The sequence below is a fragment of the Aquila chrysaetos genome, chromosome 15 (assembly GCF_900496995.4).
Source record: "Aquila chrysaetos chrysaetos chromosome 15, bAquChr1.4, whole genome shotgun sequence".
In the NCBI taxonomy this organism is placed as follows: Eukaryota; Metazoa; Chordata; class Aves; order Accipitriformes; family Accipitridae; genus Aquila; species Aquila chrysaetos.
Genome location: NC_044018.1, coordinates 30,275,936 through 30,299,210, shown reverse-complemented (window position 1 = coordinate 30,299,210; position 23,275 = coordinate 30,275,936). Strand labels below are relative to the sequence as shown.

The window sequence follows — 23,275 nt, the reverse complement described above, 5'->3', positions numbered from 1 at the left end:
ACGTGACCCCCCCCGCCGCCCCGCCTCCTGGGGCCTATAGGGGCCTATAGGGGCCGTAGAGTCCCATTGGGGGCTGTGGGGGCCCGGGTAGGGGCTTTGTAGGGGCCTAGATGGGGAGACAGGGACCCGAGGGGTCTACAGAGGCCTGGGAGAGGATACAGGGGCCTGGGTGAGGGTATGAGAGGGCTGCAGGGGTCCACGGGGTCTATAGGGGTCTGGGTGGTGGCCTGTGTGGGTGACGGGGCCACGTCAGGGCTGTAGGGATCTGTCTGAGGGAGTGAGGAGCTGAGGGGGCTATGGGAGCCTGGCTGAGGGTCTGTGGGGGCTATGGGAGCCTGGCTGGAGGTGCGGGGTGCTGTAGGGGTTTGTGCTGGGGGATGTATGGGTGCTATAGGGGTCTAGGTGAGGGTTAGGGGTGCCTGAGGGGGCTACAGGGGCCTGGCTGATGGCATGAGAGGGCTGCAGGGGTCCACGGGGTCTATAGGGGTCTGGGTGGTGGCCTGTGCGGGTGGCGGGGCCATGTCAGGGCTACAGGGGTCTGTCTGAGGGAGTGGGGAGCTGAGGGGGCTATGGGAGCCTGGCTGGGGGTCTGTGTGGGCTATGGGAGCCTGGCTGGGGGTCTGTGGGTGCTATGGGAGCCTGGCTGGAGGTTTGGGGCACCTGTGGGTGCTATAGGGGCCTGTCTGGGGGTGTGGCGTGCTGTAGGGGTTTGTGCTGGGGGATGTATTGGTGCTGTAGGGGTCTGGGTGAGGGTTAGAGGTGCCTGAGGGGGCTACAGGGGCTTGGCTGATGGCATGAGAGGGCTGCAGGGGTCCACAGGATCTATAGGGGTCTGGGTGGTGGCCTGTGAGGGTGGCGGGGCCATGTCAGGGCTACAGGGGTCTGTCTGAGGGCGTGGGGAGCTGAGTGGGCTATGGGAGCCTGGCTGGGGGTCTGTGTGGGCTATGGGAGCCTGGCTGGGGGTCTGTGGGGGCTATGGGAGCCTGGCTGGAGGTGCGGGGTGCTGTAGGGGTTTGTGCTGGGGGATGTATGGGTGCTATAGGGGTCTAGGTGAGGGTTAGGGGTGCCTGAGGGGGCTACAGGGGCCTGGCTGATGGCATGAGAGGGCTGCAGGGGTCCACAGGATCTATAGGGGTCTGGGTGGTGGCCTGTGAGGGTGGCGGGGCCATGTCAGGGCTACAGGGGTCTGTCTGAGGGCGTGGGGAGCTGAGTGGGCTATGGGAGCCTGGCTGGGGGTCTGTGGGGGCTATGGGAGCCTGGCTGGGGGTCTGTGGGTGCTATGGGAGCCTGGCTGGAGGTTTGGGCACCTGTGGGTGCTATAGGGGCCTGTCTGGGGGTGCGAGGTGCTGTAGAGGTTTGTGCTGGGGGATGTACGGGTGCTGTAGGGGCCTGGGTGCTGTGAGTCTACGGCATGACAGCTGCATGGCTGCCTCATGCGCTGCCTGGGATGTCGGGCTCCCCTTTGCTCTGCTGGTCCCAGCTGTGCTGGCTGCTGGTCCCAGTAGCAGCCGTGTGGCTGGGGGGGGGGCCTGGGCTGTGCCCCATGAGTGACCAAGAGCCCAGGCACGGCTCGGCTGCGGTGTGGGGTGCCAGGGTCCCCACCCCATCTTTGGGGTGCTGGGGGGCAGGTGAGCCGTCTCTCCTTCTCCCCATGATCTGTGATGAGCGGGGCAGTGCTCTGCTCCCCACTGGTGAGGGAGAGGCCAGGGGCTGCCTGAAGGAGCTGAACACGACTGTTAAACCCACTTTTACTTCCCAGGTGGACCAGCTTGTGCTGCTTGGGAATTCCCGAGCTCTCACCTGCTTCCTGGCTGCTGGGGCTAAATCTCAAATAATCCAGAATCATCTTTGTCAGGGCATCCCAATGTCAGGTACAGCCGCCTGGGCTGTTTGTGTGCCAGGACGTAATGGATGGGGCTGGTAGTGGGAGAAATGAGCTGGAGGGGGTGGGGGAGAGATGGCCGGGCTCCCCAGATGCAGCTGCTGCCAGCAAAGCGCACTATGAAAATTAAATTGGCCTGCAGAGTGCCGGAAGGGTGAGCTGGCAGAAATGCCGGGATGCGTCTGATCTCACCGGGCTTAATCAGCCCGAGACCTGGGATGAGGCTGGTCCGTTGGCCAGGCGCCGGCTGGCCACAGCCGAGCAGAGTCAGGAGGAGGAAGATCTCGTCATCCCCTCAGGTTGGGCAGGGGAAGGGAGTATGAGGAAGGCGAAAAGGAAAGGCTGGGACTGCGGTGAAGGGGGCTGTGGTTGTGCGGGTTGGTGCTGGCAAGGGGTAGGCAGGGCTCAGGGCACACTGGCAAGGCTCGGGGTGCAGGCAGCACAAAGTTCTGCCTCGTCACAGCCACGGTGTTGACTGTTTCATCTCGCCCTCCTCTCAGGGCAGTCCTGGCAGGGGTTGCCCGCTCACGGCCCCATCAGGAGCAGGATGTGCATCTCCGCATCCCAGCTGGATTCTCCCCATGGATTCAGTTTCTTGTTCTTTCACTGTCTTCTTGCCTTTGTGCTCTGAGCTGGTGACCTGGAGGAGCTCTGGCCGCAGCTACAGGAACTTGAGCATAAAATGTGGCTAAAGATAAACCAGTGAATGGGTAAAAATAACCCCAGCTTACTCCCCACACGCCTGTCTGATGGTGGCCCGCTCCAGTTACACAAACAAGTTCTTGCCTGCAGGAGCCCCTGCAGCCTTGGGGAGGGCAGAGGAATTTATTTTGTTGTTCCCATCATTAGTTGACGAGCGTGCCGGGCTAACAGGGCTGCTGTCGGGCAAAGCATGCTCGAGGTCTGCATGTAGTGGGGCCATTCTGCTCCTCCCTGCACCTGGGCTTGGCATGTGTTGGGGTCAGCTGCTCCCCGTGAAGGTTTGGGTGTATCCGGGGGGGTTTGGTGTTTGCAGGGATAACTGCCGGCAGCTCTCCCGCCCGCCCCGGGAGGAGGCACCGCTCCCAGAACTGCGCCAACCCGGTTCCTGCCCTTCCTTCCACAGGAATGAAGATCGCTGCCCAGTTGCGGACCTTTGCTGGTGACGGCTGACGGGCGCCTGTGGGAGTTCACACCTCTCCCAGGCGCTGGCTCCGGCTCTTGGCACGCGCCGGGGATGTGCCTCGGCTTCCCTCGCTGATGCTGCCTGGAACAGCAGCGAACCGCCTTCGCGTCTGCCCCGAGAGGCACGACCGGCCCAGGCTGCGGGCACAGGAGCTGCTCCCGTGTGTGGCTCCGCTGCCTCCCCCGTCCTCCCTCCTCTCCTGCCGTCGCAGGATGTTCCGTGGGGAGCACCTGGATTCAGTTCAGCCCTTCACAGAGTTACAGGTGCTGGCGAGGTGCTTTGGCCGCTCTGGGGGAGCCCTCGGGAGCGTTTCCCTCCCTCCATCCGTGTGGAAGTGAGCGGTGGGTCCCATCCTCGCCCTGCCCAAGCTCCACTCCCGGCCCTCGCCGCTCCCTGACTCCAGCTGTTTCGACGCCCAGGGCAGCGCTTCCCGGCTCTCCCACTCTCCTGCTCCTGACCCTGCAAAAGCCTTGGCGAGAATCCTGGAGCAGATCCTGCCCTGGCTGTGGAAGCGGGATGAAGACGTCCCTGTGTTGCCCCTGGGTTCCGCTGTCCTTGGGTGGGTTGGGGAGCTCAGCCCTGCTGCTCCCCCCCTCCCCGTGCGCTCCTCCCCCATCTCGGCTGCACGATGCGGAGGCTGCTGGGGTGAGACTGCGGCTTCTGGGAGCTCAGGGTTCAAATCCAAACCAGGGCTTGGAGCAAAGGGAATCCTCCCAACAAGGAGTTTTCTTCTCCTGACAGGCGAGTTGCTGCCTGACCCCCCCCCCTTTCCCTCGCTCACCCCCCAGCCATGAAAACCCTCGTGCTTCATGTCTGAGCCACTGGGAATGGCGTCCTGCCGTGAGCTGGGCCGGGGGGGGGGAGCGCTCCCCTTGGTAAACCCTGCCTCATTTGGAAGTTGGCCCTTGCACTGAAAATAAAATTCTGTTGAGATGGCACGGAGGGGATGACAAAGCCTGCCGTGATGCCAGGAGTGACCAGGCTCCCGCTCTCGCTCCCTGCTTGTCCGGGGGCAGCGACGGCCGCTCCTGCTCGTGCCGTGCCTTGTGCGGCAAAGCCGGCCCCGCTGAAACCCAATCGCCGGCAGCTGGTGCCGGGGTGGGACGAGGCCGTGAGGCCCCGGGAGCCCCGAGGTGGGAAGCGTCCTGTTGTCCGTTCACGAGGCGGTTTTGGGGTTGGAAATCCCCGACCCGCTGGGCTCGGGGGGGGGGGCAGGCCTCCAGGAGAGCTGCTGTCGCTAATCCGGAGCAGCTGGCTTCTCCGGCATATTATCGGGCTCGGTGTGGGGAGCGGAGTGAGCTCTCTGCCGGGACCCCGCTGTGGCAGCCCCGAGGGTCTGTCCTGGCATTGCTTGGGATGCGGGTCTGGCTCCCCCACAGCTGGAGTGCTCCAGCCTCGGATTTGGGTCTGTTTGAGGGAAAATAAAGCCGATTTGGAGGCTTGGGTGGGAGGAGGGAGGCTTGAGAGTGCGTTGTCCCCAAGGTGGTTGGTTTGGAAGCCGGGAGGAGAGCCGGGTGGCAGAGCAAGTTGGGGATGCACGCTGGGATCCCATCTCCTCTCTCCCTGCTCCTGGACATCCTGAAGCCTTAATAAGATTTTTTGGGGGGTCCCCTCTGTGCTGAGGGGCGGCACTGGGACCCCAAGTCATGTTTTTATCTAGATGAGCTACTCACCCGGCTTCCTGGCCACCACCACCTTCCTTTCTATTTATACTCGGCCTGATGCTCGCGTGATGCCATCCTCTTCATCGGGCAGCAGCGGCTGGACGGGAGAGCTGATGGGGAGCTCGGTGCTCCCCTGTTTGGTGGGTGATGGGTTGCGAGGGGGGGGGCTGCGGGAGGCTGAGCAGCCCCCGGGGACTGGGTCTGTTCCCGTCCTCCGCTCCCAGGCAGGGATCGGCCGTTTCCCACGTCAGGAGCACGACGGCTGGGACGTTGGGAAGGGATTTGGGCTGTGCAAGAGGAAAGAATGGGTGAGCGTGGGGAGGGCTGGACGGCAGCCAGGCGGGGGGCGAGCTGGGGGGGGCACGGACCCTCTTGGCCTTGCCTTCATTTCCCCTGAATGCAGGGCCGGCTGGCAGTGAGGAGGAGGAGGAGGAGCTCGGGGTGAAGGACTGTTCCTGCATCCAGCGCGGAGCTGGAGCTCATTCACACGGCCGGAGCAGCCCTGCCAGCTCCCAAATATCTTCACAGGCCTTTGGAGAGCGGGAGTGGTTAAAAATAGCCAGTGTGCTGGAAAATATGACAGCCCCCCCCTTTCCCTCCCCCCCAAGCTGCCGTTTGGGGCACGGGGCCGTGCTCGAGCCACAACCGCTCCCGTGGGACCCTGCTGTGCCGGTACCGCTGGCCCCCCCCGTCCCCTGGGAGCCTGCGAAGGCACCAGCCCCTTTGGCGTGGGGGTGCGGGGGGTCCCACTCTGCTGGGGAGCCAGCTGCTCCTCTTGTTTTGGGGTGTGTGGGGGGTGACTCCTCTCCCAGCCCAAGGGTGGAGGAGGTATCAGGGTGTCACTGCAGGTGACGGGGTTTTGGGGTATCGGGGTATCACTGCAGGTGATGGGGTTTTGGGGTATCAGGGTATTGGGATATCACTGCAGATGACGGGGTATTGGGGTATCGCTGCAGGTGACGGGGTTTTGGGGTATCGGGGTATCAGGGTATCACTGCAGGTGATTGGATTTTGGGGTGTTGGGGTGTTGCCTCTTGGCGATGGCCATGCAGAGCCCGATTGCAGTCCTGGCACACTACACTCAGCAGACATCTTGTGAGTGCTCCTCCGCTCCGTCCCGGCTCACAGAGGGTCCAGAGGTGGGCGATTGCCCCCCCGCCTCACCCCCCAGCCAGGGATCCCCTGCTGCCCAGCCCTGGTGCTGTGCCCGGCCCTGGGGGACATGGCCCCGTTTCAGCAGTGCTGGAGGGGAGTGAGCAGCGGTTTGGGGCTGGGGGGGGGTCACCTGTGCCCCCGGGCCTCTGCCTGGATGGGGAGACCTCCCAGGGGGCTGGGCTGGGGGCTTCGACATCTGCCTGCGCATATGGGCATGGCTGGTCTGTGCGGCGTGGGCTGCCATGCACTGTGATACGGGGTGCGATGCACTGCGATATGGGGTGCAGCGCTGTGCAGGGTGCTGTAAGGGGTGATGGGTGCGATGCGCAACGATTCAGGGCGCAGTATGCTGTGATGTGGGGTGCACCGCACTGTGCAGCGCTGTGCAGGGCGCAATATGGGGTGATGGGTGCGAGGTACTGCGATGTGGGGTACAGCACATGGTGATACGGGGTGCGATGGCCTGTGCGGAGTGCAGTGCGGGGTGATGGGTGCGATGCACCGTGATCTGGGGTGCAGTACACTGCGATACGGGGTGCGATGCCCCGTGCGGGGTGCAGTTTGGGGTGACGGGTGCGATGCACTGCAATGTGGGGTACGATACCCCGTGCAGGGTGCAGTACGGGTGTGATGAACTGCGATGTGGGGTGCAGTACACTGTGATATGGGGTGCAATGCCCCATGCAGGGTGCAGTGCGGGGTGATGGGTGCGATGCACCGTGATCTGGGGTGCAGTACATCATGATATGGGGTGTGATGCCCCGTGCACGGTGCAGTACGGGGTGATGGGTGCGATGCACCAGGATTTGGGGTGCAGTACACGGCGATACGGGGCGCGATGCCCCGTGCAGCGAGGTGGCGGGGGGGGGGGGGGGCTGCTGCGGTGCTCTGCCCCGGGCTGGGCGACCCGGGCGGTGACACACGGTGGGACCCAGCCCGCGGCAGGCGGGGCGGGGGCCGTGCTTCCCCGTCCTCCTCCTCCTCCTCCTCCTCCTCCTCCTCGCCGGCGGCCGGAGCCGGAGCCGGAGCCGGGAGGAGGGGGGGACCGGCGGTGACCGGCGGCATGGCGGGGGCTCGGGGGCTCTGGCTGCCCTGGTTCTGCCTGCGGCTGCTGGCGAGCGCAGCCTTCAACCTGGATGCCACCAGCACCCTGCTGAAGGACGGCGACAAGGGCAGCCTCTTCGGCTTCGCCGTGGCTCTGCACCGGCAGCTCAGCCCCGAGCCGGCCGGCTGGTGAGTGCAGGAGACCCCCGGGGGGGGGGGCGGCTGGGGGGTCCGGACCCTCGGGGCCGGGAGGGGCGCGGGAGCCGTGGACAGCCCCCACTCCGCGCCGGACAGCCGGGCTGTCCCCGTGGATCCTTGTCCCGGGTCGGGTCCCCCCCGCTCTGTGTTCCCCTCCTCGGGTCTGTGTGTCCCCCCCCCCCGCTGAGCTGGGGACCGGCAGCCGCTCGGCCCCCCGCTCCCCGGGATGCTGCAGGGGCCAGATCCTGCCCCTCACGGCTTCGGGGTGCCGAGACTCCAACGGGGCTGGAGACCCGAGGTGACGGGGACGGGCGCGGGGACCCGCCGCCTGCGCTGCCACCGCTCCCGAATTATTCAGCCAGGGCCGGGGCGGGGGGGGGGGGAATTGGGGGGCCATCGATGCCCCGAGCGCAGCCTCAGGGTGCTCGGGTGCATGGACCCCCCCCGGCCGGGCCCCCCCTTCCCGGGCCGTGCCCGCCGCCTCCCCCGCGCCCGCTTGCCGCTGAGCTGGCAAACGCCCCACCCGCCGCATGCCAGGGCAGCCACCGGCTGCGGTCACCGTCCCCAGCCCCTGTGTCCCCTGTGTCCCCCTCAGACCCCAGCCCCTGTGGTCCCCGTGGCACCTGTGAGCCCCCCAGAGGGGTTCGGGCTGCTGGTGGGGGTCTCAGCGACAGGGACCCCTGGAGCCGGCAGGTCTTGGGGCGCTGTCGCCTGCGCCTCCCCACCCGCTCGCGAGGGCCCAGCCGCCGTCCTCGTCCCCGATGCCCTGGCACGCCACCGCCTGTCCCCGTCCCCCCGCCAGGCCGGTGGCGCCGGCCGAAGCCGCCCGGCCACGGCAGCCGCCCTCTCCACATTCTTGGCGGCGGGAGGATTATTTTCGCTCCCCGGTGCCCCGGCTCCCGGGCAGGTGTTTACCGAGCCGCCGGCACCGCTCTGAGCTCTGCTCCACCGGCACCGCACCGGTGTCCCCCTGCCCGTCCCCTCCGCTCCCCGGCGGGTCTCGGGAATGGGTTCGGCCCCATGGGCTCCTTACCCGCTCCCTTGGCCCTGGCACCCCGGGCAGTGCCCGGTGCCCTGGCGCAGGGTGCACTCCTGTGCCTCCGTCTGGCTCCCTCCTTTTTTGGGCATGTTGCTGCAGGGTTATTTTGAGTGAATTCCAGTTTATTTTTACCGGCTCTGCCTCTCCGCCACCCCCCGGGGCTCCCTCGCGTCCTGAGGCCACCGTCCCCCAGGGCAGAGGGGCTGGGGGTGGCCGCAGGTGCCCCACGGCCACCGAAGAGCCACCGGCGGCACGGCACTCATCGGACAGAGGAGCGAGCCCCGTCCCCTCGGGGACCCTGGGGAGGGCTGCGCAGGGTGGGGGGCTGGGTGGGGGTCAGGGTGCCCCCAACCCTGCTGCACCAAGGGGGACGGGGCAGGGAGTGGGCAGGAGTGGGGGGGTCTGGGTGTGCGTCACCTCCTGCGCCCTGTCCCCCGCCCACACGTGCACCGAGCTGCGGCTGAGGCCTGCGAACGGCCGCGCCAGGGCTGCAGCTGCTCGGCCGGGCGGGCTGGCACCGTGCTGGGCATGCACCGCGCCGGCACGGCCAACGGCGTGAAATCGGTGCGGGGGTGTGGGGACAGCTGCGTGGGGACAGGGATGCTCCCGATGGGGGCCGGGGACACACACCGGGTGTGCAAACCTGGCAGCGCGTCTGTGCAAACCCAGCGTCGCACGTGCCCGCTTGTGCACGGCCGGGGCTCGCGAGGCGGGGGGGGGCCCGTGCCCTGACGGGGGGCTCCTTGCCATGGCAGGCTGCTGGTGGGGGCCCCCCAAGCGCCGGCGCTGCCCAGCCAAGGTGCCAACCGGACCGGAGGGCTCTTCGCCTGCCCGCTGACCCCCGAGCTCTCCGACTGCTGGCGGGTGCCGATCGACGAAGGAGGTGAGCTGCGCAGCTGGGGGGGTGCTCGGTCTGCAGGGGGGCCACCCCCTCGCTCCCCACCCCCGGGGTCCCGGCAGGGGCTGACGCTGCCCGTCCCCACCAGTGGACCTGCAGCGGGAGAGCAAGGAGAACCAGTGGCTGGGGGTGAGCGTGAAAAGCCAAGGTGCCGGCGGCAAGATCGTGGTGAGCACCGGAGAGGGGGAGAGCCGGCAGCGAGGGCTGCAGCGGTGGGGGGGTCCCCCGGCACCTCCTGACCCCCCCCTCCCCGCGCACAGACCTGCGCCCACCTGTACGAGTCACGGCACCGGGTGCGTCAGCCCCTGGAGACGCGGGACGTGATCGGGCGCTGCTTCGTGCTGAGCCAGGACCTGCGGGTGCGGGACGAGCTGGACGGGGGCGAGTGGAAGTTCTGCGAGGGGCGGCCGCAGGGCCACGACCGCTTCGGCTTCTGCCAGCAGGGCCTGGCCGCAGCCTTCAGCCCCGACCACCATTACATCCTCTTCGGGGCCCCCGGCACCTACAACTGGAAGGGTGAGGGCCGGGGGGGCGGCCGGACCCCCCCAACCCCAGGCTGAGCGAGGGTGCAGGAGCAGGGCAGTGTGCGGCTGGCCGGGTGTGCGTGGGTGCGTGTTCCTGCCTGGGCAGGCGTGCAAATGCGTGTGCGATGGGTGTGCAAGCTGTGGGTGTGAGCATACGGGTGCCTGGGTGCCGTGTGCGAGCGTGTGGCTGTGCGCGTGCTGTGGGTGTGAGCACGTGGGTGTGAGCAGGTGGGTGTGTGTGCACACTGTATGTGTGAGCACACGGGGGTGTGCACGTGTGGGTGTGAGCACAGGGTGTGTTCATGCTGTAGGTGTGAGCAGGTGTGTGTGCACGCTGTATGTGTGAGCATATGGGTGTGTGCACGCTGTATGAGTGTGCAGGTGTGGGTGGGTGTGCAAATGGGCGTGTGCGTGCAAGCGTGTGTGCGTGCATGCAGGCACGTGCACAGACATGCATGATGTGTGCGCATGCTGGGGGTGTGAGCACACCACAGGTGTGTGTTCATGCTGTGGGTGTGAGCACACGGGTGTGTGCATGTGTGGGTGTGCATATGGGTGTGTGCATGCACGCAAGCGTGTGTGCATGTGTGCAGGTGTGTGCACGTACACGCACGCTGTGTGTGTGTGAGTACCCGGGGGGGGGGTGCGCCCCGTGTGTGTACATGCGTGTGTCGGGGCACACGTGCATGCACGCCGCGGCCACGCGCCCGTGTGTCGGGATGCCAAGGCCAGGGCCAGGTCCGCCCGGCGAGCGCAGTGCCGTGGGGCAGCTCCGGTGCCCCTTTGTCCCCAGGCAGCAGGAGGGTCCCCGGTTGGGTGGGTGGGGGGGTCCCCGCCCCGGCCCCCCTCACCCCTCCTCGGTTCGGCAGGGAACCTGCGCGTGGAGCTGCTTAACCAGAGCTCCCTCGACCTGCTGCGTTACGACGACGGGCCCTACGAAGCCGGGGGCGAGAAGGACCAGGACCCCTCGCTCATCCCCGTGCCCGCCAACAGCTACTTCGGTACGGGCACGGCGGAGCCCGGGCACGGCACGATGGCGCGGCACGGGGGACCCCCCCGCATCGCTGCCGCGGGACCCCCGCTCGTCCCAGCCGCCCGGCTCCAGCCTGCCCCGGCCACGATGCCCACCCTGACGCCCCTCTCTCTTTCTCTCCCGCCCGGCCGCGGCGCAGGGCTGCTTTTTGTGACAAACATTGATAGCTCAGACCCCGACCAGCTGGTCTACAAAACCCCCGAGCCCAGCGAGAAGGTGCCCGGCGCGGCCGGCGACGTGGCCCAGAATAGCTACTTGGGTTCGTAAACGCCGGCACCGACGGCGTCCCCGTGTGCCACCCTCCCCGGAGCCGTGTCCCGTGGTGTGTCCCCCCCCCATGTCTGTGGAAGGGAGAGGAAAGGAGAGCTCCCGCAGCCTCCGCCGGGCCCTGTGAGCACACGTGCGCACACGCGTGTCCCCACACGCACGCACCGAGCGCACCTCCATCCGCACCTCCCTGTGCACGCGGCATCACCCCCCCCCCCATCTTGCACGCACGCACCAAGCACACCCCTCCTTTGCACATACCCCCCGCATGCATGCCCCCCCCTTCCTCGTGCACAACCCCTTGCACACCCAGCCGTGCACGCGTGTGGCTGCACAATCCCCCCCGCCACACGCTCCCACCCCTCTGGGGTCCATCTCCTGCAGGCACACGCCTGTGGCTGTCACCCCCCCCCAGGGTGGGGGTCCCAAACCCCCCCAAGCCCCCATCCCTGTCATTGTCCTTGTCCTGTGTCCCGTCGCTGTGCCGGGGCTGCGGCGGGGGCACCGCCAGGCTGGGGGGGGGGGCATGGGCAGAGCCCGGGGGGGCACAGAGCCTGGCGTGGCCCCCCAGCACCCCACTGTCCCTGTGCTGTTCCCTCCGGAGATGTTTCTGCATGGGGGGGGGTTGCACGGTTCCTGCGGGGGGAGACAGCGGCCGTAGCCAGCCGGAGCGTGGCTGGGGGCTGCCGGGGGGCTCGGGGGGCTGCACGGCTGCCAGGGGGGCTGCAGGGGGGGGGCTGCACACTGCAACCACTGCATGTGGGGAAGGGGCTCCCGGCCCCCCACCGTGGAGGGGGCTCTGCCGCTCTCTCCAGCTGGGGGGAGGGTTCCACCCCCCCCGTCCGGCTCCGCTCCAGGTCTTGCTGCGCTGGCCCCAAAATCTTCCTTTCTCTCCCCAAAAATCTTCCCTTCTGGCAATGCGTGGAGGGGCTGGTCCTTGCTTACCCTGGCAGCCTCTGCTCCCCCTTGCTCCGGAGCCGGGGAGGGGACCCCCGCAGTCCTCCCCCTCCCACCAGCTACAGCAGCTGTGCCCCAGGGAGCACAGAGCAGGGAAACTGAGGCACGCCACCATTCCCACGCCAAAGCACGAGGGTCCCCGATGGGAGACCTGGCCACGCAGGGCTGAGCAGAGAGAGAGACGGACAGACGGACGGGCAGACGGCAGGTGTGGGGAGCCGGGGGGGGGCCGGGGGGCCAGGCAGGCACCGACGCCTGCCCCCCCCCCCGCTACCTCCGCAGGCTTTTCGGTGGACTCGGGTGCGGGGCTGACGCGGAGGCGGGAGCTGAGCTTCGTCACCGGAGCCCCCCGCGCCAACCACACCGGGGCCGTGGTCATCCTGCGCCGCGACAGTGCCAACCGCCTGGTGCCCGAGGCCGTGCTGCCCGGCCAGCAGCTCACCTCCGCCTTCGGCTACGCCGTCGCCGTGCTCGACCTCAACAGTGATGGGTGAGTTTGGGGCGACCCTCCATGGCTGTGGCAGCTCGGCCCCCCACTGCTCCCCCAGTCTCCGTGCCGGGGTATTGCCCTGTCTTGGTGTACCGGGACGGCTTGCCGCGGCCGGGAGGGTGATGGAGCCGCCGTCCTTGCAGCTGGATGGACCTGGTGGTGGGGGCCCCCCACTTTTTCGAGCGCAAGGAGGAGATCGGGGGGGGCTGCCTACGTCTACATCAACCCGGCGGGGCGCTGGGAGTCCGCCACCCCCCTCCGCCTCAATGGCACCCGTGGCTCCATGTTCGGCATCGCCCTCAGCGCCGCCGGGGACCTCAACCAGGACGGCTTTGAGGGTGAGGGGCTCTGGGGGGGGGCTCTGGGGTCCCGATGGGCTGGAACACAGCCTGCGTCCTGTGGGGGGGGGGGAGATGGTGGGGGCTGCATCCCATAGAGGGTCCTGGGAGGGTCTCAGCCCACCCCCCACTACCTGTCCTTGCCCCCCCCAGACCTGGCTGTGGGAGCCCCCTTCGACGGTGCCGGCAAAGTCTACATCTACCATGGCAGCAACCTTGGCATCGTGGCAAAGCCGGCACAGGTGAGGGGGTGTGGGTCCTGGGGGTGCATTGCCCACTGCCCCTCTCCCACTGGTTCCCAGTGTCACGGGTGCCTTGTCCCCAGGTCCTGGACGGGGAGGGCGTGGGAGTGACAGCCTTCGGGTACTCACTCTCCGGGGGGCTGGACGTGGATGGGAACCTCTACCCCGACCTGCTCGTCGGCTCCCTCTCCGACACCGTCGTGCTGTACAGGTGAGTGCCCGCCACGGGCAGCCCAGCTGGGGCAGCCCCCACCCCTGGGCTGCTTCCATCCCCGAGCATCCTCCTCCCCAAGCGTCCCTATCGCCAGGCATCCCTATCCCTGAGCATCCCCCTCCCCGAGCATCCCTATCCCCGAGCATCCCCCTCCCCGAGCATCCCTATCGCCGGGCATCCCCCTCCCTGGGCATCCCCATCCCTGAGCATCCCCCATCGCAGGGCTCCCCTCAAACCTCCCAGCCCCCTCACCCAGGGGGTCTCTGGTCCCTGGTCCCGGCCAGAGATCCCATGCAAGGGGCGAGTGCCAGGTCTGTGCAAGGCTTAGGGTGGGGGGCCCCAGCCTGGAACCCCCCATTTCTCCCCTGGCAGGGCGCGGCCAGTCATCCATGTCTCCAGGAACGTCTCCCTTCTCCCCCCCAACATCGATTTGGAGCAGAGCAACTGCCAGCACCAGGAGGGCGTCTGGTGGGTGCCACCCGCTTCCCCCCCCCCAGGCACACAGCCGGGGCACGGCTGGGGGTGGGTGCCGCCCGTCTCACCCCGTGCCCCCGCAGCGTGGATGTCCGAGCCTGCTTCAGCTACACGGCCAGTCCCGCCAGCTACAGCCCCCGCCTCGGTGAGCGCGGTGGGGACAGGCAGCGGGGTGGGGGGACCTTGGGATGCACCACAGGGGGGGGGACAGGAGCCCCCCGGGGTGGGAGGCAAGGGACCCCCGGCATCGCACCCATCCCTCTCCCTCCCAGTGCTGGAGTACGTGTTCGATGCTGACACGGACCGCCGGCGCCTGGGCCAGGCCCCCCGCGTCTCCTTCCTCGGCCGCCGTCCCTCGGACCCTGAGCATCAGTTCTCCGACACAGTGGAGCTGCCCCGGCAGCACGCCCGCGCCTGCGTCAAAGCCACCTTCCAGCTCCAGGTGGGTCACCATCCTCATCCCCATCCTCACCCTCATCCCCATCCCCATCCCCATCCCCATCTTCATCCCTGTCCTCATCCCCATCCCAATCCCCATCCTCATCCCCATCCCCATCCTCATCCTCATCTTCCTCCCTGGCCTCATCCCCCATCCCCATCCTCATCCCTGTTTCCCTCCCTGCCCTCATCCTCACCCCCATCCCCACCTTCATCCCTGTCCCCCCCCCATTCCCCCCCCTCACCCTCGCCTACCCTGCCCGCAGGACAGCATCCGTGACAAGCTGCGCCCCATCGCCGTCACCCTCGCCTACGGCATCCAGGGAGCCGGGGCGACGCGGCAGAGCCGGGGGGCCACCCTGCCCCCCCTGTTGCCCGTGCTCAGCCCCCAGCAGCCCAGCAGCCACCGCACCGAGGTGGGGACCCGGCCGCGTTCCACCCCCCCCCCCCCCCCACCTCCCCAGGGGTCTGGGGTGCACCGTCCCGCACGGGGGCTGCCTGGAGTGTCCCCGTCCCCCCCCGTGTTCCCCCCCCAGGTGCATTTCCTGAAGCAAGGCTGCGGGGATGACAAGATCTGCCAGAGCAACCTCCAGCTCCGCTTCCAGTTCTGCGCCCGCCTGGGGGACGCCGATTTCCTGCCCTTGCCCAGGTGAGGGGGGGTCCCCAACCCGTGGGGTGTCAGGGACATCCCAGGGTGGGGTGGGGGGGCTCACAGCCGCTCTGCCCCCAGGGGCGCGGATGGCACCGCCATCTTCGCCATGAGCGACCAGAAGGACGTGGCCCTGGAGATCCACGTCACCAACCTGCCCTCGGACCCGGCGGAGCCGCAGCGGGATGGGGACGATGCCCACGAGGCCATGCTCACCGCCACGTTCCCCCCGGAGCTGCCCTACTCCGCCCTGCGCCCCTATGATGGCCGGGCGTCCTCGGTGCGGTGGGGGTCTGGCGGGGGGGAGTGAGGTTGGGGTGCTCTGGGGGTGGTACCGAGGGTGCTGGGGGCAGAGGGTGGTCCTGGGGGTGTGGGCTGGGATGAGATCTGGGGATGCAGAGGGATGGGGATGGTCCCAGGGGTGCTGGGGATGGAGGGATGGGGACGGTCCTTGGGATGCAGAAGGATGAGGATGGTCCTCGGGAGCAGAGGGATGGGGATGGTCCTGGGTGTGCTGGGGACGGAGGGATGGGGACAGTCCTTGGGATGCAGAAGGATGAGGACGGTCCTAGGGAAGCAGAGGGATGGGGCTGGTGCCAGGGGTGCAGGAAGGGGTTAGTCCCGGGGTGCAGCAGGCTGGGGGGGACCCCCAGCAGCAGGGTCTCAGCTCTCTGCCCCCCCAGGACAAACCGGTGGTGTGCCTCGCCAACCAGAATGGCTCGCAGGTGGAGTGCGAGCTGGGGAACCCCATGAAACGCGGAGCCCAGGTGGGTGCAGCTCCCCGCTCCCCCCGGCCCCCAGTCCCTGGCCCCGGCCCCAGCCCTCACGCCTCTGCCCCCAGGTGCGGTTCTTCCTCATCCTCAGCACCCTGGGCATCACCATCCAGACCACGGACCTGGCGGTGGAGCTCGCCCTGTCCACGTGAGCCCCGGGGGGGTCGGGGACCTTCACGGCAGAGCCCCACGCTCGGCTCTGTGTGTCTGCAGTGGGGGTTCGGGGTGATGCCCCCCCTGATTCCTCCCTGCCTTGTCCCCAGGATCAGCGAGCAGCCCGGGCTGGAGCCGGTGGTGGCTCGCGCCCGCGTGGTCATCGAGCTGCCGCTCTCCGTGACGGGGTGAGTGAGGGTGGGAAGGGGGGGGGTCTGGGACCACCACCACCACCACCCCCCTCCAGGGCTGCCCTGACCCCCGGCTGTCCCCACAGCGTGGCCGTACCGCCCCGGCTCTTCTTCGGCGGGGTGGTGCGGGGGGAGAGCGCCGTGCGGCGGGAGAGCCAGGTGGGCAGCGCCGTGCGCTTCGAAGTCACGGTGAGTCACCCTGACGCCTGGCTCCCGCGGCGAGGGGACGGGGGGCACGCGGGACGCCGGGGGTCTCAGCCCTGCTGCTCCCCTTCCTGCCCCACGCTGCTGGATGGGGGGTGGCTGTGGCGCGGGGGGGGGGGGGGGGGGTGTCCGTGCCGCCCCGCTCATGCCGCCGTTCCCCCATCCCACCCCGGCAGGTCTCCAACCGGGGCCAGTCGCTGAAGACGCTGGGCTCAGCCTTCCTCACCCTCCTCTGGCCCCACGAGATCAGCAATGGGAAATGGCTGCTCTACCCTCTGCACCTGGAACTGGCGGCTTCCCCGGGGCAGCGGGTGGCCTGCAGCCCCGCCGCCAACCCGCTGCGCCTGGCCCTGGTACCGCCGCCGGAGGGGGGCACGGGGATGGATCCATGCCTGGGGGGGGGTCCTTGCCGCCCCCCCCTTCATGCCCATCCTTCCCCCCTCCAGGAGCCACCGGGGGAGGCTGACGGTGCTGAGGCACCCACTCCGGGGTCCTGGTGGGTGCCGGCACCTGCGGAGAGGAGGAAGAATGTCACGCTGGTGAGTGGGGCTGGGGGGCACCCGCTTCTGGGGTGCACCCGTTTCTGGGGACCACCCACTCCTGGGGTACCCCTGCTCCTGATGAGCACTCAGTCCTGGGGTACCCCTGCTCCTGGGGTACCCATGATCCTGATGAGCACCCACTCCTGTGGTACCCTGCTCCTGGGGAGCACCCACTCCTGGGATGCACCCGCTTCTGGGGTGCACCCAGTCCTGGGGTACCCCTGCTCCTGGGGAGCACCCACTCCTGGGGTATCCCTGATCCTGGGGTGCACCCGCTTCTGGGATGCACTCAGTCCTGGGGTGCACCTGCTTCTGGGGTATCCCTGCTCCTGGGGTACCCCTGCTCCTGATGAGCACTCAGTCCTGGGGTACCCCTGCTCCTGGGGTACCCCTGCTCCTGATAAGCACCCACTCCTGTGGTACCCCTGCTCCTGGGGTGCACCCGCTCCTGGGGAGCACTAACTGCCGGGGTGCCACCGTGCATGGGGTGCACCAGCAGCCGGAGTACACCCGCTCCTGGGGTGCACCTATTCCGGCACACCTAATGTTGGGGTGCCCCGGCTGGTGGTGGGGTGCTCGGCCGGGCTGATCCCCCCATCCCGTCCCATCCCGCAGGACTGTGCCCAGGGCACCGCGCGCTGCCTGGCCTTCCGCTGCCCGCTGTACAGCTTCGAGCGCGCCGCCGTGCTGACGGCCCGCGGGCGTCTCTGGAACAGCACCTTCCTGGAGGTAGGAGGGGACGTGGATGGGCCCCCCCCGGGATGGGGACAGGTCCCCCCCGGGCTGCGGAGGGGGCTCAGCCCATCCCGTGCCCCCCCGCCACAGGAGTACCTGGCCGTCACCTCGGTGGAGCTGATCGTGCGCGCCAGCGTCTCGGTGACCTCCTCCATCAAGAACCTGGTGCTGAAGGATGCCTCCACGCAGGTCTGGCCCCCCCCCCACCCCCAGCACCCCGGCCCCCCCCCCGACCCACCGCCTCGCTGCCCCCTGACCACCCTCCCCTCCCCAGATCCCCGTCTCCATCTACCTGGACCCCGGGGCGGCGGTGGCCGGCGGCGTGCCGTGGTGGGTCATCCTGCTGGCCGTGCTGGCCGGCATCCTCGTCCTGGCCCTGCTCGTCTTCATCCTCTGGAAGGTGAGGGTCGGGGTCCTCGCGGCAAGATGCGTCCCCCTCCCCGTGGCACGGGGTCCCCTGGACATGCTGTGCCGTGCCACCCCAGCTACGCCGTGCCGTGCCACGTTGTGCCGTGCCGTGCCACCCCAGCTACGCCATGCTGTGCCATCCCATCTGTGCCATGCCATGTCGTGCCGTGCTGTGCCATGTCGTGCCATGCCACCCCAGCCACGCTGTGCCACGCCGTGCCATGCCGTGCCGTGCCACGCAGCCTGGCCTTGCCCAGCCTCACCCTCTCGCTTCCTCCCCAGTGCGGCTTCTTCAAGCGGAGCAGCCGAAAGTCCCGCTACGCCGCTAACTATTACCGGGCCCGCCTGGGCCTGCAGCCCTCCGCGGCGGAGAAGCAGGCGCTGGAGGGCGAGCGGTAACGCAGGGCTCTCCCGCCCTGGCCCCGGCGGGCAGCGAGCACCGGTGCGCAGGGGTGTGCGAGGGCTGGCGGCCACCCTGCGCGGGTGTGCGAGGGCTGGCGGCGTGCCGAGGCGGAGGGACGGGGGTTTGCAGGGTCTGCGTGCGGGTGTGCGTGGGTGTGCGGCGTCAGGGTGGAGGGAACGAGGGTTTGCAGTGCTGGCGTGTGGGTGTGCGAGGGTTTGCAGCGTCCAAACCGGGACGTGCGAGGGTTTGCAGTGCTGGTGTGTGGGTGTGCGAGGGTTTGCAGCGTCCAAACCGGGACGTGCGAGGGTTTGCAGTGCTGGTGTGTGGGTGTGCGAGGGTTAGCAGTGTCCAAACCGGGACGTGCGAGGGTTTGCAGTGCTGGTGCACGGGTGTGCGAGGGTTTGGAGTGTCCAAACCGGGACGTGCGAGGGTTTGCAGTGCTGGTACACGGGTGTGCGAGGGTTTGGAGTGTCCAAACCGGGACGTGCGAGGGTTTGCAGTGCTGGTGCATGGGTTTGCAGTGCTGGTGTGTGGGCGTGCGAGGGTTTGCAGTGTGGGTGTATGTGGGTTTGCAGTGCCGGCACACGATCGTGCAAGGGTTTGCTGTGCCCGAACCGGGACGTGCGAGCGTTTGCGGTGCTGGCGCGCGGTTGCACAAGTGCCGGTGCAAAGCGCACGCCCCTGCTCTTTTGGGGTGAGCGCCGAGGGATGGGCCAGCGCCGGCACAAGCGCCGGTGCCGCGGGCTCGCGGAGCCGTTCCCAAAGCCAAGGCGTCCCCGCGGGGCCCTGACTCGCCGGTCCCCCGCAGCTGGGCTTCTTCCGCCGGGCGCGCTACGCGCCGCCGGCCGTGCCGCAGTACCACGCCGTGAAGATCCCGCGGGAGGAGCGGCAGCAGTTCCGCGAGGAGAAGACGGGCACCATCCAGAGGAAGGAGTGGGCCGCCAACTTGAGCGAGGCCAACGACGGCCATGTCGCCCCCAGCTCGGCGTAGACCCCCCCCAGGTCCCGGGGGACGGTGGCACGCGCACGGGACGCTGGACACGGGACCCTCCTTCGCGGCCCCAGGGAAGGACCCTCTGGCACCGCGTGTGGGGAGGCACACGCGTGTGCCGGCACACGCGGGGCTGCTCGCACAGGGACGGGGCTCGTCGGCCCCACGGGAAGGGCTGGACCCCACGGGGAGGGCTCGGCCCCACGGGGTCAGCTCGGCCCTGCAGCGATGCTCGACCCAATAAAAGAAGGAACAGCCCCTCCGCGGAGACCGTCTCCCTTCTTCGCAGCCTGGGGGTGTCGGCCATGATGGGTGTGGCCGTGGGGGGGGGGGCACTGGGGAGCCGCCATGATGGGTGTGGCGGCGGGTGCCGCCATGATGGGTGTGGACGTTTCCACGGGCGGCGGGTAGCTACGCTGCCGGGGCCGGGACGAGCCCTGTCTGCCGGGATAACGGGGCTCGTCCCCGTCCCTGCCCGTGGGTTGGGCCCGGCCGCCCCCGACCCACCGGCAACGGCGGCCCCGAAAGGAGCGGGGTGGATGCGGGATGTGCGGCCCTGCCCTTAGCCAAGATGGCGGCGCCCTGAGCCAAGATGGCGCCGCGCCGCAGGGGCCGGGCGGAACCTTTAAAATGGCGGCGCACTCCCCGGCTTCACCGCGCCTGATGCTGATGTCAAACCGTTTTCCGGTGGGTACCCGGAAGCGGCGCCGTCCATGGAGGCGCCCGGGCGGACGCCGTCGCGGAGCGGCCGGAGCCTCCGCTCCCGGGGATGGTGAGGCCGCGGCACCGGAGCCGGCACCGGCTGCCCGGGGCGGGGACGGACAGACGAACGACGCCCCGCGGGAGGCGGCAGCCGGGGGTGGGGGGACGGACCTGGGTCCTCCCCGGGCCGGGGCGGGGGGGGGGGGTTTGCCTGGGGGACCCCGACAGGGCCCTGCGCCCCCCCCCCCCCCGCCACCACCGTGTCCCTCATCCCCTCCCCGGGCTCCTCATGTAACCCCCGGTGCCCCCATGTCCCTCCGTGTCCCCTTGTGCCTCCCCCCGTGCCCCCTGCCTTGCCGTGTCCCTCGCTGCCGCCCACGGCCCCCCGTGACCCCCCCCTCCCCATTTCCACGACCACTTCACTTTCCCCGTGTCCTCCTGCTTTTCCCCGCCAAGTTCCCGTGTTCCCAGCATCCCCCCAGATCCCTACGGGGTTGGAGTCGTGTCGTTGTCCCCCCCCCGCCCCCCCCAAAAGCCCCCGGGAAGGCTGCACCCCCAGCTGCAATGGGGAGCCCAGAGGTTTTGTGGGTTAGCTTTTGGGGGGCAGCCGGTGACACCCCCCTCTCTCTCCTGTCCCCCGCAGACGTGCTGCTCTCCGGACTGATGGCGTCGGGCGCAACGAGCCGCTCCGAGGACGAGGAGTCGCTGGCGGGGCAGAAGCGGGGTTCGGCCCAAGCCTCGGGTGCCATCCCCAAGCGCCGCAGCTCGTCGCGGTACGCCGGGGTGGGACGGGGGGGGTGCAGGGCTGAGCCCTGCCTGCTGCTTGCCTGTCTGCAGGAGACGGTGGCCCGCGGGCACCGGGACTCAAAAGCGTCTTCGTTTTTTCCAGGTTCATCAAGCGGAAGAAGTTTGACGATGAGCTGGTAGAGAGCAGCCTTGCCAAATCCTCTAGCCGGGCCAAGGGCGCCGGTGGGGTCGAGCCCGGGCGCTGCTCAGGCAGTGAGCCCTCCTCTAGTGAGAAGAAGAAGGTAAGGGGCTGGTGGGGACATCCAGGGGCCGGCCAGGGGTCTGGGGAGCTCCGAGAGACCCCGAAACCTCGCCTCTGCCCACCCAGGTCTCCAAGTCTGTGTCCACCCCCATCGCGCCCAGCCCGGTCCCGACCCCCGGCCTCGCCAAGCGGATGAAGAAGAGCAAACAGCCCCTGCAGGTGACGAAGGACCTGGGCCGCTGGAAACCCGCTGACGACCTTTTGCTCATCAATGCCGTGCTGCAGGTAACGACCCCAGGGGAAGCTGCCTGTCCCCCTGGGGAGCCTCGCAGGGGGGTGTTTGCCATCACTATGTTTTGGGGCTGGCCCCCCTTGGGACTGTCCCCTCACCTGGGGACTTTTCCAGACCAATGACTTGACTTCTGTGCACTTGGGCGTGAAGTTCAGCTGCCGCTTCAACCTGCGGGAGATCCAGGAGCGGTGGTACGCGCTCCTCTACGACCCCATCATCTCCAAGTGAGTGCGGGACAGGCCTGGAGGGGCAGAGCCATCCCGGGTGGGGGCCGGTGGGGGCTCTCACACTGCGATTTTCCCCCCCCCGCACCAGGCTGGCCTGCCAGGCCATGCGGCAGCTGCACCCCGAGGCGATCGCCGCCATCCAGAGCAAAGTGCTCTTCAGCAAAGCTGAGGAGCAGCTGCTGAACAAGGTGGGATCGGTAAGAGCCAGCCGGGAGCGGAGCGGGATGGGGGGGTTCCAGTCTGGGGGTCTTGGGCTCTCGATGGGGGTCCCTGGTGCCATGTGTCCCTTCTCCCCTCCGCAGACCAGCCAGCCCACACTCGACACCTTCCAGGAGCTGCTCCACAAGCATCCTGACGTCTTTTACCCCTCCCGGACGGCCAAGGCTCTGCAGCTCCACTGGCAGCTCATGAAGCAGTACTACCTGCTGGACGACCAGACCGGTGAGGCCGGGAGGGTCCCCTGTGTCCCCTGCATCCCCTGTGCCCCCCCCACCCCAGCCCCCTCACTCTTTCTCCTCCTGCTCCTTTCAGTGCAGCCGCTGCCCAAGGGGGACCAAGTGCTGAACTTCTCGGACGCTGAGGACATGCTTGATGACAGCAAGCTGAAGTGAGGGTTTTGGGGGGCTGGGGTGGGGAGAGGGGCCGTGGCTGCGGGGGGAGCACAGTTTCATCCTGCCTCTTCTCCCCTGCAGGGATGTGCGGGACGAGGTGCTGGAGCACGGTGAGTCCAGCCCGCTCCCATCTGGGCAGCCTGAATTGGTGGGGAGAGGCCCAGGACCCCCCCCAGGATGGGGGATAGGTGCCCCCCACCCTCCCCACCTCCCTTTTCCCTTTTTCCCCCAGAGCTGACTGTGGCCGACCGGCGCCAGAAGCGGGAGATCCGGCAGCTGGAGCAGGAGCTGCACAAGTGGCAGGTGCTGGTCGACAGCATCACAGGTGAGAGCTGGGAGCCAGGGGGGGCCGTCTGTCCGTCCCCCCAGCTGTCTGTCTGTCCCTCCACCCCTCTCCCTCCTCCTTCCTGCAGGCATGAGCTCCCCGGACTTTGACAGCCAGACGCTGGCCGTACTGCGGGGCCGCATGGTGCGGTACCTCATGCGTTCCCGGGAGGTGAGCGCAGGTGTTGTGCCCCCCGTCCCTCACCCTAGCAGAGCCCCCCCACTCCCCAGGGAGCCCCCCCCGGCCTCACCACGGCCCCCTGTCACTTCCTTCCCCCAGATCACGCTGGGCAGAGCCACAAAGGACAACCAGATCGACGTGGACCTGGCGCTGGAGGGACCGGCCTGGAAGATCTCCCGCAAGCAGGGTAGGGACGGGGATCGGGGCTGGGGCAGGTCTTGGGGGGCTCTGGAGCAGGGAGAGCTGCGTTCCCCCCTCCTCTCACCCTGTATCCCCCCTCCTCTCACCCCATATCCCCTCTCACCCCATATCCCCCCCTCCAGGCGTCATCAAGTTGAAGAATAACGGGGATTTCTTCATCGCTAATGAGGGCCGGCGCCCTATCTACATCGATGGGCGCCCCGTGCTCGGTGGCAACAAGTGGAAGCTGAACAACAACTCGGTGGTGGAGGTGAGCCCCAATGCGGGGGCGGGGGGGGCGTCCTGGGGGGTCTAGGGGTCCCATCCTGCTCACCCTCTGCTCCCCCCTCCCCAGATCGCCAGCCTCCGCTTCGTCTTCCTCATCAACCAGGACCTGATCGCCCTCATCAAGGCGGAGGCGGCCAAGCTGGCCCAGCAGTGACGAGGGCTGGGGGCTGCTCTGCCAGGTCCCCCCCACTGGCCCTGTATGGGGGGAGTGGGGGTCCCCACAGCCCCCAGTTTGGCACTGGGGCCCCCTGGCCCCCCTCAAGATGCCTCCCTGGGGGTGCTGGGCCCCTCCTGCCCCCAGCCCCAGGGCTGGAGATTGTTACCTTCTAATAAAGTGTTTTCCCCTGCCCCGATGTGGGGGTCCCCAGGGCCTGGGGCCACCCCGGGGGGGGACACAAGACCCGCAGCTCC

The 23,275-nt window shown here is 68.4% G+C and overlaps 3 protein-coding genes and 1 long non-coding RNA gene across 7 annotated transcripts; all 4 read left to right on the top strand.

Moving 5' to 3' along the window:
- The first annotated feature begins 6 nt into the window (after nt 1-6).
- Nucleotides 7-3,985, top strand: LOC115350898. Of its 4 annotated transcripts, XR_003926647.2 has the most exons (5): nt 409-993; nt 1,298-1,628; nt 1,760-1,871; nt 2,383-2,592; nt 2,988-3,985. It is a non-coding gene; the product is annotated as an uncharacterized LOC115350898 (long non-coding RNA). The 4 variants fall into 4 exon arrangements; XR_003926650.2 differs by lacking the exon at nt 2,383-2,592; XR_005934048.1 differs by lacking the exon at nt 2,383-2,592 and having other exon boundaries at nt 1,760-2,181.
- A 2,944-nt stretch (nt 3,986-6,929) lies between these two features.
- Nucleotides 6,930-12,144, top strand: LOC121233817 (integrin alpha-7-like). Its single transcript, XM_041128800.1, has 7 exons — nt 6,930-7,099; nt 8,903-9,030; nt 9,134-9,213; nt 9,306-9,561; nt 10,439-10,570; nt 10,770-10,861; nt 12,109-12,144. Exons 1-7 carry the CDS (start codon nt 6,930-6,932, stop codon nt 12,136-12,138), a joined length of 888 nt encoding a protein of 295 aa, XP_040984734.1. The 3' UTR covers nt 12,139-12,144.
- A 61-nt stretch (nt 12,145-12,205) lies between these two features.
- On the top strand, nt 12,206-19,339 carry ITGA7 (integrin subunit alpha 7). Its single transcript, XM_041128930.1, has 19 exons — nt 12,206-12,316; nt 12,460-12,654; nt 12,808-12,896; nt 12,980-13,107; nt 13,483-13,578; nt 13,668-13,729; nt 13,857-14,026; nt 14,289-14,438; nt 14,559-14,671; nt 14,753-14,951; nt 15,355-15,438; nt 15,513-15,592; nt 15,708-15,785; nt 15,875-15,977; nt 16,169-16,531; nt 17,150-17,263; nt 17,360-17,458; nt 17,544-17,669; nt 18,889-19,339. The coding sequence occupies exons 1-19, from the start codon at nt 12,313-12,315 to the stop codon at nt 19,069-19,071; spliced, it is 2,436 nt and encodes an 811-aa protein (XP_040984864.1). The 5' UTR covers nt 12,206-12,312; the 3' UTR covers nt 19,072-19,339.
- Nucleotides 19,340-19,602: 263 nt separating this feature from the next.
- MCRS1 (microspherule protein 1) lies at nt 19,603-23,270 on the top strand. The gene is made up of 14 exons (XM_030036925.1): nt 19,603-19,843; nt 20,417-20,546; nt 20,663-20,801; nt 20,888-21,046; nt 21,168-21,277; nt 21,369-21,477; nt 21,583-21,721; nt 21,812-21,887; nt 21,973-22,001; nt 22,124-22,216; nt 22,305-22,387; nt 22,496-22,583; nt 22,720-22,847; nt 22,932-23,270. The coding sequence occupies exons 1-14, from the start codon at nt 19,618-19,620 to the stop codon at nt 23,016-23,018; spliced, it is 1,596 nt and encodes a 531-aa protein (XP_029892785.1). The 5' UTR covers nt 19,603-19,617; the 3' UTR covers nt 23,019-23,270.
- Nucleotides 23,271-23,275: the final 5 nt, after the last annotated feature.